Source organism: Chrysochloris asiatica, unplaced genomic scaffold (assembly GCF_000296735.1).
Source record: "Chrysochloris asiatica unplaced genomic scaffold, ChrAsi1.0 scaffold00047, whole genome shotgun sequence".
Lineage (NCBI taxonomy): Eukaryota > Metazoa > Chordata > Mammalia > Afrosoricida > Chrysochloridae > Chrysochloris > Chrysochloris asiatica.
The window spans coordinates 15,057,851-15,073,767 of NW_006408565.1; the positions used below are offsets into that span (position 1 = coordinate 15,057,851).

At 42.4% G+C, this 15,917-nt stretch overlaps 1 protein-coding gene across 1 annotated transcript in view; it reads left to right on the plus strand.

Annotated features, from left to right (window-relative positions):
• Window positions 1–15,917, plus strand: part of TCEA3 (transcription elongation factor A (SII), 3) — a 59,553-nt gene that overhangs the window by 36,757 nt on the left and 6,879 nt on the right. The window contains exons 6-8 of the mRNA XM_006862317.1: window positions 4,167–4,330; window positions 4,506–4,562; window positions 9,033–9,187. Of these exons, the coding sequence (XP_006862379.1) occupies window positions 4,167–4,330; window positions 4,506–4,562; window positions 9,033–9,187 (376 nt within the window). The remainder of the gene's footprint in view (window positions 1–4,166; window positions 4,331–4,505; window positions 4,563–9,032; window positions 9,188–15,917) is intronic.

Genomic DNA, 15,917 nt, shown 5'->3' on the forward strand with positions numbered 1-15,917 from the left:
TGTTCTTGATGCCATCCCACAACTCTTCTGGTCTTCAATCTTTAGTGTTTAATGTATCAAATCTATTCGACACTGTTCTTTTAAGAGATAATAAAGAAGATAGACACAAAGCCCAGAGGAAGATGTTATGTAAAGACAGAGACTGGAGTGATATCCCTACAAGTCAACAAAAGCCAAGGATTGCCAATAGAATTATTAGGGGTCTCATCTTTCTCTCACAGAGTCATTGGTGGGCTTGAACTGCCAACCTTGTGGCTCAAAGTCTAGTGCTTATCTTTCAGAGCATCCTGAGCTAAAATGGTATTGGCCATTTTGAGTGCACCAATCATTAGATTTACTATGCCAGCAATGTCAAATTGAAGAGTAATGGCATCACATTCAATGTCCAAAAGAACATTTCAAGATCTGTCTTGAAGTATAGCACTGTCTGTAGTAGGAGAATATCCATACACCTACAAGGAAGACCAGTTAATACTACTACTATTCAAATTTATACACCAAATTCAAAAGCCAGTGATAATGAAATTGAAGAATTTTACCAATTTTTTCAGTCTGAGATTGATAAAACAAGCAATCAAAATGTACAAATAATAACTGGTGATTTGAATGTGAAAGTTGGAAACAAGGAAGAATCAGTAATTGGAAAACATGGCCTGAGTGATAGAAATGATGCTGGAGATTGCATGATAGAATTTTGTAAGACTTATTCATTGCAAATACCATTTTTAAACATGTGGTCCTTACCAGATGGAATACACAGGAATCAAATTGGCTACATCTCTGGAAAGAGATGGTGGAGAAGCTTAATATCATCAGCCATCCTGGCTTCTAAGGAAAATTCTGGCTGCACTTCATCCAACACAGATGTGGTTTTTCTTCTGGTAGTCCATGGTGCTTTTAATATTCTTCCCCAAAACCGTAACCCAAATCCATCAATTCTTCTACAATCTTCCTTATTCGTTGTCCAACTTGCACTTGCATATGAGGTGATTCAAAATACCAAGGCTTGGTTCAGATATACCTTAGTCCTCAAACTGATATCTTTGCTCTTGAACACTTTAAAAAGGTCTTTTGCAGCAGATTTGCCCAAGCAATACATTGTTTGATTTCTTGACTGCTGCTTCCATGAGTGTTGATTGTGGATCTAAACAAAATGAAATCCTTCCTTGACTGCTTCAATCATTTCTCCATTTATCATGATATTATTTATTGATCCAGTTGTAAGAAATGAGGTGCAACCCATACCGAAGGCTGTGGTCTTTGATCTTCATCAGTAAATATTTTAGGTCCTCTTTGCTTTCAGCAAACATACTGCAGGTTGTTAATGAGTCTTCCTCCAATCCTGATGCCATGTTCTTCTTCATAAAATCCAGCTTCTCGAATTATTTGCTCAGCATACAGATTGAATAAGTATGATGAAAGAATACAGCCCTGGTGCACACCTTTCCTTATTGAATTTTAAATCATTCAATGCTTGTTGTTATTAAGTGTCATGGAGTCATTTCCAACCCATAGCAACCTTGTATAGGGTTCTGAGGAGCGGCTGGTGAAATTGAGCTGCCGATCTTGCAGTTCAAACGGATCTTGCAGTCCAGCACATTAACCCACAGTGCCACCCCAGGAGTCCATATTCAATACCTAACACAGAGTAAAAACCAGACCACAGAAATGTGAGTTAGTAGTCACTGTTCACAGGACTGTAAGCTCCTTGTGCGGGGCAGTGAGGGTTCAATGGTGGAATCCCCACCTTCCATTGGAGAGACCCTCATGCACAGCCACTGCCCGTCTGTCAGGGGAGGCTTGTGTGTTGCTCTGATGCTGAACAGGTTTCAGCCGAGCTTCCAGACAAAGACAGACTAGGAAGAAAGGCCTGGCAATCTATGGACAATTAGCCAGTGAATACCTTGTGAGTCACAAGGATCAAATCCACACCCAATTATAGGGCTAGGGTAGGACCAGGCAGCGTTGTGTTCTATCATGCATGGGTCACCAGTTGCCGCTAACAACAAGTTTCTTAAGGGAGGGAGCTTGTCTTACTTGTTAGCTTCATCCCTTGTGTGCCCCTCCGGTGCCTGGAGAATAGATGCCTATGAATATTTATGTGTGAGTGAATAAATGCTGAAATGACAGCCTGTATATAGAGCAGCTAGCACAGTGTACAGTAAGCTATGCTATAGTTACTGGCGTTATTTCACTGTTCGGTAACCAGTAGCAACAGTGGTTAGTTAACAGAGTGGGTGCTGGAGTGTGACTGCCTGGTTTTGCATCCTGGTTCTACTGGTTTCCAGATGGCAACCCTAAAGCAAACTTTTTCAAATACATCTATCTCTAAAATGATGGAGTTCCTGAGCAGCGCAAATGATTAATCGTTCTGCTACTAACGCAAAGGTTGGTAGTTCAAACCCACCCAGAGGCAGCATGGATGACAGCCTTAGTCTTTCTGATACACTTCCAAAGGGTCACATCTATGAAAGCCCTGTGAAATATAGTTCTTCTCTGCAATACATGTGGTTACCATGAGGCAGAATTGACTAAAGAGCAACTGTTTTTGGTGTTTTAAAAGTTTTTATTGTGAACTGAGTGATAGTTTACATGGCAGAACATCAGTTTTGCACTTAACCAACCATCTTTTGTCTCATGGCAATGATTACAGTCCCCTCCATGCACCATCAGTTAACAGTATTTGCCTCTATCCCCTCCCTTTTATTTTGATGTACACAAAGCACAGAAGAATATATATTCATTTAAACAACCAACCATAGGGCACAATATGCAAGCCAGCCTCCTGCCTGCTGGCACACAGCCTTTCTCTTTCTATGGATCTAGAGTCCTCAGCTGCTCTATCTCTCCATGCCATCACCTCTGCCTCCGTCTCTGGTGTTGATGCATCTCTGGTTAGGGTCCCATGTTCCACTCATGCTCTTCTTTATTGCTGGTCCTAGGGTCCTCTGTGCCTGGAATGTAAGATTGTCTACTCCCCACTTTTTGTTACATATCTACTACCTTTACAGTTATGACAATCGCAATTAGTCATGATAACAATTGCTCACTATTGAATCAAATGAATCCTATCCCCATCTCCTTTCGCCAGATGGATCTAGACAAGATAAAAGCTATTCAGTGGGGATTTTACCCTTCCCCCCTCGCCCTGAAACTAAACTCCCTCATGAAAACTTGTAAGCCAGCCACTTTGTGCCTTTATAGACTGCCCCCCAATTTTAGGTAGCCATTGTCTAAGTTGCTCATCCCTATTAACCCTGTGTACTGAGGGAATAGGCTTGATCCTTGATGTGAAGACTCCTTCCCTCTAGGTAGTTTGAGCAACTACATTCATAAGCAAAGGTTAAGTTCGTCAAATTGTAGCAATTTACACTTGCTTCTTATATCAGACTTCTTTATTTTCCTCTAGTTGAGTCCTGATCATCAAACCATCCAAGCTAGGTCAAATGAGTACTATCTGCAAGTTTGGGCATTCTTGCATGCCTCCCCATACTTCATATCAGCTAGCTGCTTTACTCTTGGCTCTAGCCCACCATGGCTAGGTCAGTGTCCATGGGCTCAGGAGTTCCCAAGTATCCCCAGACTTTGGAACAACTAACCCTTCCTCTTCTCTCTCTCATCTCAAGGTTGACAGTCTACAGAACATGGTCAAACTCAGTCCATGTCTTCATTACTGCCTTTCCCCCACTTCCACTCACAAGTAGACCAGTGCGGTCACCAGTGAGCTTAACAAGCCTGCCCATGTGTTCCCTTTGATTTTCAGTCTTGGAAGAGGGTTTGTCTTGAAGGGACTTGATTACTTGCTTTGATGGTCCCAGGCGAACAGCTTGCTTGTTCTTGTAATAGCCAAACAGTCTGCTTTTTTTTCCTCCTGCTGGTCTTTCTTTCAAGAAATATCTTCTGTTCCTTTTATTGTTGTTGTTGTTTTAATCTCTAAAATGTACTTTTAAATGTATCTTTGAAATAGAAATAAGAATAGAACCAATCTCATGGGATTGTTACAAGGATTAAATAAGGTGATCCATGCCAAGCCTTTAAAATAGTGCTGACCTCATACAGCTGTTAGGAGGATTAATGGAGATCATCTTCAAGAACTTCTAGAACCATGCTCAATAAATGCTTTGTCACTGAATGTCAACATGTCTATTACTGATTATCATCCACAGATCAAACAGCAGCAAATCAAAAGCGGAGACTCCCAAAACACCCAGCAGCCCCTTGACCCCTACGTTTGCCCCCTCTGTGTGCCTCTTGGCCCCCTGCTATCTCACAGGGGACTCTGTCCGGGACAAATGTGTGGAGATGCTTTCGGCAGCCCTGAAGGCAGATGGTGAGAAGCCCTGAACTGGGGAGCAGGGAAGGAAAGGGCTTCCTTAGGGCTGGGGAGGTGAGAGTTTTCTCCACACCCTGGGAGTGGTACAGGGCTACTGTAGTCCCTCGTACAGGGAGGTTTCATTGCAAAGGTCGTGTCTGCCTGATGCCTGTGTTTCCTGAATTTCTTTCAGATGATTATAAGGACTACGGCATTAACTGTGACAAGATGGCGTCAGAAATCGAAGATCATATCCTTGAGTTATGCTGGGATTGTGGGCCTAGAGACAGGCCTCTCACCTGGAAGGGTCTCAGGACAGTGAGAGAGGAGGGGACGGCTCTCCACGCTGCTCCAGAACCAGAGCTCTTCCTTGTAACTACCATGTCAGCCCACTACTAACCTGTCTAAAAGCAGTACCTTACTTAATGTTGAAAAAAACTCAATGGTTAATCTCATTTTACAGATGAGTAACTGAGCTCAGAGAGGTTTGGATCACTTTCCAAAGCTTCTCGTTAGGTGCCATCACATCAGTACTGAATCATAACAACCCTATGCACAACAGAACAAAACACTGCCCGCTTCTGTACCAACCTCACAATCATTGCTGTTTGAGCCCCTTGCTGCTGCCACTCTGCCAGTCCATCTTGTTGAGAGTGTTCCTCTTTTTCTCCGACCCTCCATTTTACCATATATGATACCCTTTTCCAAGGACTGGTCCCTCCTGATAATATGTCCAAAGTATGAGAGATGAAGTCTTCCAGGAGAATTCGGGCTATACTTCTTCTAACACACATTGGTTGGTTCTTTTGGTAGTCCATGGTATTCTAACATTCTCCTCCAACACCATAACTGAAATGTATCAATTCTTCTATAGTCTTCTTTATTCACTGTACAAAGCTTAGACAGCTACTAGTAGTACCAGACTTGGGATTTGAAGCTAGAAAGTCTTACTGTAGAAACAAGGGCTGTGCCATATCTGACCATGTCACCTTGTGGGTCAGAGTGGGCAGGGTGGTCAGTGCTTCTCGTGTTGAGCCTTTCCCCTCTTCTCATGATAACAGCTCCCGAATTTTCACCTCTACTAAGTATCAGGCACTCTGCTGAGCAGTTGACACCTTCCACATCCTTTAATCCTCATCTATCTTCTGTGATATGGGGCTGTTGTTCCCATTTTACAGATGAGGAAACTAAGGTCCAGGAACGAGCAGGTATCAGAGCTTAACTGGTCTTCGGGTCTGCAAGGAGGGAGGAGAAAGACTTACCAAATCTTGGTCTTTGGATTCCATGTCCTGAAGTTCTTCCCAAGAAGCCCTACTTCACCAGTTTATCTGAAAGGGATCTTGTGTAGATAGACTTATTGTAACAAAAGATTTTTTGTCTTGGGAAAAACAAAACCCTCCCCACAGTACCCCCACTGAATGAATGTATAGAATTTCTTTTACTTTGCAAGCCAAAGGCAAAGTGTGGAGGAAGGGGAGCACAGAAAAGGGAGTACAGTCCCCAGAGGACAGGGATCTAAGTTTTATATCAAGTGCCACACCAAGGTAGGAGTGAGTGACTTTTTCAAGGCTTCCTGGGCTCCGCCTAGGGAGCTGGACAGGCTCTGTAACCAGAAAAGTGCGATGGACAGGGGCCATTCTGCAGGCAGCAAACTGGCCTGCTTTGGTCTCTTGCCTGAGGCTCAGCCTAATCTCTTTAAATACATTTTCCAGCAGTTTTCCCCACATCATTTAATATTGACCAAGAAGCACATTTTCATAATTTCTTACTAATTCATGAACACAGGGCACACAAGATCAGGATGATTTCAAGTTTTTGTTTTCGCTGGTACAGTCCCTCCAAACAAGTTCCCTCCACCTTCATGTATGGTTTAAAACAAAAGGTAGAGGTTCCCATACAGTGTTGCACTTCCCACCCTTCTCCTCCTCCTCTGCCTCCTCTAAGTGTCCCTCCTCTGAAGGAGAGGAGATTGGAGCTTCACCCAACCCTGTAGCTCTTGGTTCTTAGGTGGTGGTGGGGAAGATAAGTCTGGGGTGGGGGTGGGGGGGGCTTGTATACACTGTGCCTTCTTTGAAGTGGGGCTGGTCTAACAGGCAGCTGTTCTGAAACCCCCAGTCTGCTCCTCTGATCTCTTCCTCCTGGAATCAGGAGGAGGCCGGTAAGGTGTTGGCAGCCCTGCTGTACCCATATCAAACACACCCCAATGGCAGATTTTTAAACAAAAAATTGGGCTTTCAAATGTATTGTAACACATAGGTTTTTTTTCCACACTTTTACTGTATTAGCCGCATTTAAACATCAGTAATGGAGTCCTGGTATAGCATTGTAGGGTAAACATTGCACTCCAAGGTCAAGTTGAACTATAAGGTTGATGGTTCAAACTCACCATCCACTCCTTGGGAACCCTATACAGGGTACTATGAGTCAGAACTGACTCAATGGCACTTAACAACAACAGAAAAAAGTGCTAGTGTGGTGCTATAGGATGAGCACTTGACTGCTAACTGCAAAGTTGACAGTTCAAACCCACCAGTTGCTCCTTGGAAACCACATGCAAGGTTGTTGTTGTTGTTGTTAAGTGCCGTCGAGTCGATTCCGACCCATAGCGACCCTGTACAGGGTTTCCGAGGGTGTAAATCCTTATGGGAGTAGAAAGCCTCATCTTTCTCCCGCGGAACGGCTGGTAATTTCAAACCGCTGACCTTAAGGTTCGCAGCCCGATTCGTAACCACTACGCTAACATGCAAGGTTACTAACAAACAAATACAATAAATAAATTTTCAAAAGAAATACTATTACATCCCATCCCACCACTTCTAAAGAGTCCCTCTGTTTCCTTTGTCTACATTCCCCTCAGCCTTTGTCTTCCTGATTAAGAAAGCTCTGCTTCCTGAGCTCTGAGTGTGGAGAAGGGAGGAGGGAGGGAAGGATTTGGAGGCTCAGAAGCCAGGCTGGAGAGAGGGAGGCCTGTCTGGGATACTAGGTGGGGACAGAGAACTCCCTATGGTCTGTAAGGGAAAGCTTTACTGAGAGGAGGGGGCTGGCTTCCAGCCCTGCATCTGCCGGGAAGTCACTCTGTGACCTTGAACTAGGCCTGCACCCTTTCTAGGGCTCAACTGCCAATGAGGGAAGCAACTCTGAGCAACTGGTCCCAGAGGGGTTTCCATGGGGACTCTGGAGGGAAGGAGAGTGAGTCTAAGACCAGATATACAGGTTTCCCCCACTATGCAAAAATAGAGTGTCTTTTAAAACATTTCCTAAGCCAAATGTCTTAAAGCAAAGAAACGATTACTATTGATTTATATTTCTTGAGCATTCTCAGACCCCAAAGGAGTCCTGGTATGGTGCTGTAGAGTAAGCACTGGATTGCTAACCACAAGGTCAGTGGTTCAAACTCATCAGCTGTTACTTGGAAACCCTATACTGGTCAATATGAGTTAGAACCGACTTGATGGCACTTAACAGCAACAACAGACCCCCCCCAAATAACTTACCAAATCATACCAGATAACCGCACAAAACCTAAAATACCACGTATAGGATAAATACATAGCTATAGATGTAGAAGGAGCTCTGGTAGCGTAGTGGTTACGAATCGGGCTGCTAATCTCGTAGTTAGCAGTTGCGCGGGAGAAAGATGAGTCTTTCTCCTCCCGTAAAGATTTACAGCCTCGGAAACCCTGTCTGGGATTGCTATGAGTCAGAACCGACTCCACGGCACATCACAACAACAATATGAAGTAGAAATGATGTTATTTACAGTACGGTTCCTGGGGAAGATAGTTGGTGGCACTACTCTTGCTGCAAAACAGTGAAAGTGAAAATCCTCTTCAGATTTCTTTTCGTTAGTGAAAGTAGGTACTGTTGTAGCTCTTTCATAAAAACAAAGTGGTACAAAAATTTTTAAAAGTGGGGGATACCTGTCTTCAGAAACACCAGCTTTAACAAAACAACAGATGTCTTTATGCGGCACTTAGAGCCTTAAATCTGGGGACGGTTTCAACCTATTGAATTGCCACTGGAGGCCTCCATGAGCAGCGTTCCCAACATTATCCTCTCCCCATAGCCTGCACGGTCCCTTCCAGGTTAGAGGTCCTCGTCATCATTGTCACTGTCTCACCAGCCCCTAACTGCTGAACATTTGATGTATGGCAGGTGCCAAGCTAGTGTGTTACATGGTTTAGCTCACTGAATGCTCATGATGGCCCTGTGAGATAGTAGTGCCTATTATAAATTAAAATTAAAAAGGGAGTCCTGGTGTGGCGCTGTGGGTTAATGCCTTGGACTACAAGGTCCGTTTGATCTGCAAGGTTGGCGGTTCAAGCTCACTAGCCACTCCTTGGAAACTTTATACAGGGTTGTTATGGGTCAGAACCAACTTGATGGCACTTATCAACAAACAGTATTTATGAATTACTTTATAAATAAGGAAACTGAGGTACAGAGAGGTCATGTAATTCACCTGAAGTTATACAGGAAGCTCAGACAAATCTGGGGTGCCTGATCCTGATGCCATAGTCCTCCCCACAGAGGCTGTTTCCTGTCCCTGGTGCTTGACCATTTGAGATCCTTCACTCAGGGTGTCAGAGCCCACGAAGGTGCCATCCCTGTAGAAGTACAAGGAGGGGATGAGCCAGCCCTGGTACTTCCTCAGGCATCAGTGTGAGTTTCCCCATCCTTCTCACACACTGTCCATGAGTGTGGCCCTTGACCATGTCACATATCTACCAGGAGCTCAAGAGCACAGACATGAAGTACCGGAACCGTGTGCGTAGCCGGATCAGCAACCTCAAGGATCCCAGGAACCCTGGCCTGAGGCGGAATGTGCTCAGCGGGGCCATCTCTGCCATGCTCATTGCCAAGATGACAGCAGAGGTAGGACCCAGCTCAGATCTCTGCATGGAGAGGGAGAGGCTAGGTCCCACTAGCTTTGCCTCGGAGAGACTTGTAACTCTGTGGAGATGAGCCAGGGAGCTTTTTGAACCAGAGCCTTCTCAGTTTCCCCAGCAACTTCCTCCTGAGCTCAGCGTCCTACATAGAAGCTGCCCCTCAAGGCATGTGGTCTGTCAGGATCGAATACACTGGGAATCTACATTAAGCTGATCTAGATTTGAACCTAGATCTGTAAAGTGCATTGACCAACGTTATCTTTGCAACAACCGAGATACAAACATTATTATGCACATTGTAAAGATGAGGACACAGAGGCTCAGAGGAGATAACTGATTTACATACAGCTAGAAAATGTTGAAGGAGCCCTGGTAGTGGGTTACCTATTGCGCAGGTCAGCAGTTTGAGTCCACTAGCCACTTTCTGTTCCTGTAAAGATTTACAGCCTCAGAAACCCTATACAGAATTGCTGTGAGTCAGAATGGACTCCACAGCATACAGCAGGAGCAGCAGAAAATGTTGAAGCCAGGAGGCAAGTTGAGGCCTTACTTTGTTTTATTGCCTCCCTTGTTGGCCTTGTTCAGTCCTATATTCCAGTACCCAGATCTGGGCAAAAGTCAAGAGTAAGAGTGTCTGTCCCTGTGGAATATGTCCAGACTGAGGAGACAGGCATGTGTACAGACAAGAATAATATAGAGATGGTAAGAACTGGGATAGAGCCTCAATGGAAATTCCTAACATGGGGACAAGGGGGGAATGAGGATGCTTATAGGGTCTTAGACACAGGAAGAAAAGGGAACAACCTTGTTTGAGGGACTGTATGTGCAGTGGTTGGTTAAAGCTTGGATTTGAATCCTGCCTCTGCTACTTATTAACTGTGTGATCTTAGACAAATTACCCCCTCAGTGCTTCAGTTTCCCGCTTATAATGGAGATATCTCATGAAGAATTCATTAATTGAGGTAATATACATGTAAAATGTTTAGAAGTTTAATACATATACAATTCTATCCCCAATGAGTATGATAGGTTAATTCATCAGCCATTTCATGTAACCTCACCACAATATTGTGAAAGAGGAAATACTCTCCCTATTTTATGGATGATAAAACAGAGACCATGTAAACTAGTAAGTGAGTACAAAGATTTGAACTTACATGTGCTTATTTCAGAGTTCACATCTTGGAAAGACCTTTTGCATATCCTCAGACATGGCTGGCTCTTTACTGCCAACTAAAGGGCTTTCTACCCAGAGATGGAGGGGAGTTAAGAGAATCCAAGTGATTGAGTGAAAGGAAATAGGAATGTAATAGGGTCCTGGAATCTGTGGGTGACCCTCAGGGTATCTGGGAACCTTCTGAACTATTGGTAATTTGCCTATCTCTGTATGTATATGTGTGTGTGGCATGTGTCATGTTTGATGTATATGATATGCATATGTTTATGTGTGTTGAATGTATAAGTGTGATGTTTATATGTGTGATGGGAATGATATGTGTTTAGTGTTTGTGTGTGAGGTTATTACGTGTGTAGCATTGTTTGGAATCCTATTCATTTGGTATATGTGTGTGTATATAGTATATGATCAAAAGCCAATGGTACTGAAGGAAAAAGTCAAATGTGCACTGACGGCATTGGCAAAGAACAGGGCTCTGGGAATTGATGGAATACAAAATGAGATCCTCCAACAAACTGATGCGGGACTGCAGGCACTCACTCATCTATGCCAAGAAAATTGGAAAGCAGCTACTGGCCAACTGATTAGAAAAGATCCATACTTGTGCCCATTCCAAAGAAAGGCAACTCAACAGAATGCAGAAATCATCAAACAATATCATTCATATCACACACAAGTAAAATTTTGCTGAAGATAATTCAAAAATGTTTACAACAGTACTTCAATAGAGAACTGCCCGAAGTTCAAGCCGGATTCAGAAGATGTGACATGAACTAAGGATCTCATGGCTGACGTCAGATGGATCTTGGCTGAAAGCAGAGAATACCAGAAGGATATTTACTTGTGCTTTATTGACTATGCAAAGGCTTTAGACTGTGTGTTTAATGACAAACTATGGATAATATTATTTATATATATATTTTTTGTTCTGCTGTGCATAAGGTCTCTATGAGTCAATACCGACTCAATGGCACCTAACAACAATAACAAATGGATAACATTGTGAAGAATGGGTATTCCATAAAACTTAATTGTTCTCATGAGGAACCTGTACACAGACCAAGGCACAGTTGTTGGTTCGAACAGAACAAAGGAATAGTGAATGGTTTAAAATCAGGCAAGGTGTGTGTCAAGGTTATATCCGTTCACCATACTTATTCAATATATATGTTTAGCAAATAATCTGAGAAACTGGATTATATGAAGAAGAATGTGGCATCAGGTTTGGAGGAATACTCATTAACAACCTGTGATATGCAGATGATACAACCTTGCTTTCTGGAAGTGAAGAAAACTTAAAATACTGATGAAGATCAAAGACTGCAGCCTTCTGTATGGATTGCACTCAATGTCAAGAAAACAAAGATCTTCACCACTGGACCAATAAACAACATCCATTGTAAATAGAGAAAAGATTGAAGTTGTCAAAGACTTCATTTTGCTTGGATCCACAATCAACACTCATGGAAGCAGCAGCCAAGATATTAAATAATGTTTTGCATTAGGCAAATCTGATGCACAAGACTTCTTAAAAGTGTTCAAGAGCAAAGATATCAGTTTAAGGACTAAGGTGCATCTGACCCAAGCCATGGTATTTTCAATCGCCTCATGTGCATATGAAAGTTGGACAATGAATAAGGAAGATCATAGAAGAATAAATGCATTTTAATTATGGTATTAGAGAAAAACACTGAAAGTACCATGGATTGCCAGAAGAACAAACTGATCTGTGTTGGAACAGGTATAGCCAGAATGCTCCTTAGAAGCCAGAATGATGAGACTTCATCTCACATAGTCAGACATGTAATTAGGAAGGACCAGTCCCTGGAGAAGGACAGCATGCTTGGCAAAATGGACGGTCAGGGGAAAAGAGGAAGACCACCAAGAGTATGGATTGACACAGTGACAGCAGCCATGAGCTGAAACATGATCACGAGCATGGCACAGGTGTTTCTGTTGTACATAGGTAGGTAAAGAATCGGGACTGACTCGAAGGCACCTAACCACAACAATAACAAACCCTGCTTTTCCTGTATCCCAAAGGTTTTAGTATGTGGTATTTTCATTCTCATTCAATTCAAGAAATTTCTTTTTTTCATTTTTTATTTCTTCTATTACCAAGTAGCAAAAGTGGTTACAAGTCGGGCTACTAAGCTCAAGGTCAGCAGTTCAAAACTACCAGCTGTTCCAGGAGAGAAAAATGAGGCTTTCTGCTCCTGTAAAGATTTACAGCCTTGGAAACCCTATACAGGGTCACTATGAGTTGGAACCAACTCCATGGCATGCTACCACCAACACCACCATTACCAAGTAGATTTTAAGCAGGCTGTTTTTCAATTTCCACATGTTTGATTTTTCTCCCCTTTATATTCTTATTGTTAATTGCTAATTTTATAGTATTCTGATCTGAGAAGATGCTTTGTAGCACTCCAGTATTTTTTTAAATTTTATTGAGGCTTGCTTTGTGGCCTAACACATAGTCTATTCTAGAGAATGTCCCATGTGCACTGGACAAGATTGTACATTGTGCTGTTGTTGGGTTCAGTGCTCAGTATAAATCTGTGAGGTCAATTGGTTGATTGTGTTCAGTTCTTTTGTGTCTATGTTGACTTTCTTTCTAGTTGTTCTAGTCTTCATTACAATTGGTGTATTAAAATCTCCTACTATTGTTATTACAGTTGTCTCTTTCTTCAGTCTTATTAGAGTTTAATTTATGTATTTTGAGGCTCTTTCATTGGGATCATAGTTATTATGATTATCTCCTCTTGTTCAATTGACCCTTTAATCATGAGATAACGTCTTTTTCTTTTACATTGGTTTTTGTTTTAAAGTCTCTATTATCATTAACTTTGTATATTTTTCCCATCCTTTGATTTTGTCTGTCTTTAGCTTTGTGTGTAAGGTGTGTCTTTTGTAGACAGCAAGCATGTTGAAGGATCCTGGTTTTTTATTATCCATTCTGCTATTCTGTCTCTTGATTAGTACATATAATCCATTGATGTTCATTGTAAGTATTGATAGATAGGAATGGGGTGCTGTCATTTTGCTGTGTGTTTGGGGGGTACTGCTAGTTTCTTTTTTCCACATAATTTCCTGTGCTGAGTTCATTTTGTTTATGTGTTGTCTTGTCAATTTTTTTCATTGCTATTGTTTAAATATTTACCAAATCATTATGCTTTTCATTTTTTTGTTATTTTGATATGAAATTATATTCATTTTCTTTGAGGTTACCGTGTAATTTTTTCCCCAGTTTAAAACAATCTGTTTTATCTTGAAATCTACTTGACATCCTAACCCTATGAAAGTTCTATAACTACACTTTTTCCTCTTTTTGCTTTGTAGTTCATTATAAATTGATATCTATCTTTAGTTCCCTATTTTCAGTCCTGTAGTTTTGTTTTACTTTGGATACTTCTGTATCTGAGTTGAATTCTGGGTGGTGTTTCTGTGTATGTCTGTCTCAGGTTTTCCTTTCCTATTGTTGGTTCTCAATCCAAAGAACTACCTTTACTATTTTTTGTGACGTTGGTCTGGTTAGTACAAATTCCTATAGTTTCTGTTTATCTGGAAATGCCCTAATTTCGCCATCATATTTGAGGGACAGTTTTGCTGGGCATATGATTCTTAGTTGGCAGGGGTTTTTTTCTTTCTAAGTTTTGTATATGTCATCCCATTGCCTTCTTGCCTACACAGTATCTGCAGAGTAATCAGAGTTTGTCTTACTGGTTCTCTGTAGGTAACTTTTCATTTTTCCTGAGCTGCTCTCAGGATTCTTTCCTTGTCTCTGATTTGGGAGAGTTTGATTATGACATGTCTTGGTGATTTTCTTTTGGCGTCATCTCCAAACAGGGTTCATTCAGTGAAGATAGAAAGGCTGAAGAGGGAAGGTAAAGTGAGGAAAAATGGGAAGAAAGGACAAATAAAGACAAGGACAGGAAAACCCCATGTCACATGCCAGACCCAGAGAGGAGAAAATGTTAGGGACTCGACCCCTTGATGGAGTTCCTATATGCCTACATGTTTTCTGTTTGAGTACCCAGTTTGAAAATAATTTGTGGAAACAGTAAAGAATCTGAGATCAAGTCCTTTCTGTCCCAGAGGGCAGCAAGGGGTAAGAGTTCCCCCTAATATAGAGCTGACCAGAGCTGGCTCTGCAGGACTGAAGCAGGTCTCATCTGAATCCAAGTGCTGAGGTTGGTGCAGATGGATCCCAACTGACTTTGATGCAGCACACACTGCACAACTCACCACCATGTGGTTCTGGTTGTCTGAGAGCAGGAGATTCACTGGGGGTGTGTATGGGTGGGTGCTGGCCATGCCTCTGGTCACCAAGGAAATGTGGGGTACGAGAAAAAAAAAACACCCCTTTCTCTCCACCAGTAACCACCTACCTTGTGGTTCAAACCAACCTTGCAATCTGGTGCTTATCCTACAGCACCACACCAGGATTCCATATGGCAGAGTAGAACTGCTCTATAGGGTTTCCATGGCTATAAATATTTACAGGAGCAAAAAGTTTCATCTTCCTTCCGTGGAGGGCTAGTGGGTTTCAACCCCTGATCTTGTGGTTAACAGCACAATGCTTAATCCACTGTGCTACTTGGGCTCCATGCATTTAGGACGGTAGGATTTAAACATATTCTGTGCACCAGAATAATTTAAGGGCAATAGTGAAAATATTATTCCTGAGTCCTGCCCTTACAGGTTGAGATTCACAGGACTCTGCATGTTATCAGGAAGCCCAACTAGTGTGGGAGCAGTGGTCAACAAGTCAAAAATCATGTGACTTTTATGCCAACTTTGTTCTCAGTGATATAAGGAGTATGTTGTTGTGTGCAGTAGAGTCAATTCTGATTCATAATGACCCTGTAGAACAGGGTAGAACTTTCCCACAGTTTCCAATTCTCTAATCTTTATGGGAACAGATAGGACTTTTTCTGTTATGGGACCACTGGTGGGTTTGAACCACCAATCTTTCGTTAGCAACTGGGTGCTTATCCTGGGCTTTTTGAAAGTAAGTATGGTTAATATCAATTAAAATGATTTGCTGTTGTTAGGTGCCATTGAGTCAGTACCGACTCATAGCAGCCCTATGTACAACAGAACAAAACACTGCCCGGTCCTGGGCCAACCTCACAATTGTTGCCACACTTGAGCCCATTGATGCTGCCACTTTGCCAATCCAGCTCGCTGGCGGTCTTCCTCTTTTTCTCTGACCCTCCACCTTACCAAACATGATAGCCTTCTCCAGTGACTGATCCCTCCTGACAATATGTCTGAAGTTTGAGAGACGAAGTTTGGCCATCCTGGCCTCCAAGGAACACTCTGGATGTACTTTTTCCAGCACAGATCTGTTGGTTCTATGGGCAGCCCATGACACTTTCAATATTCTCCTCCAACACCATAACTCAAAAGCATCAATTCTTCTATGGTCTTCCTGATTCACTGTCCAGCTTTTGCATGCATATGAGGTTATTGAAAATACTATGACTTGGGTCAGGCGCACCTTAGTCCTCAAGCTGCCATCTTTGCTCTTCAA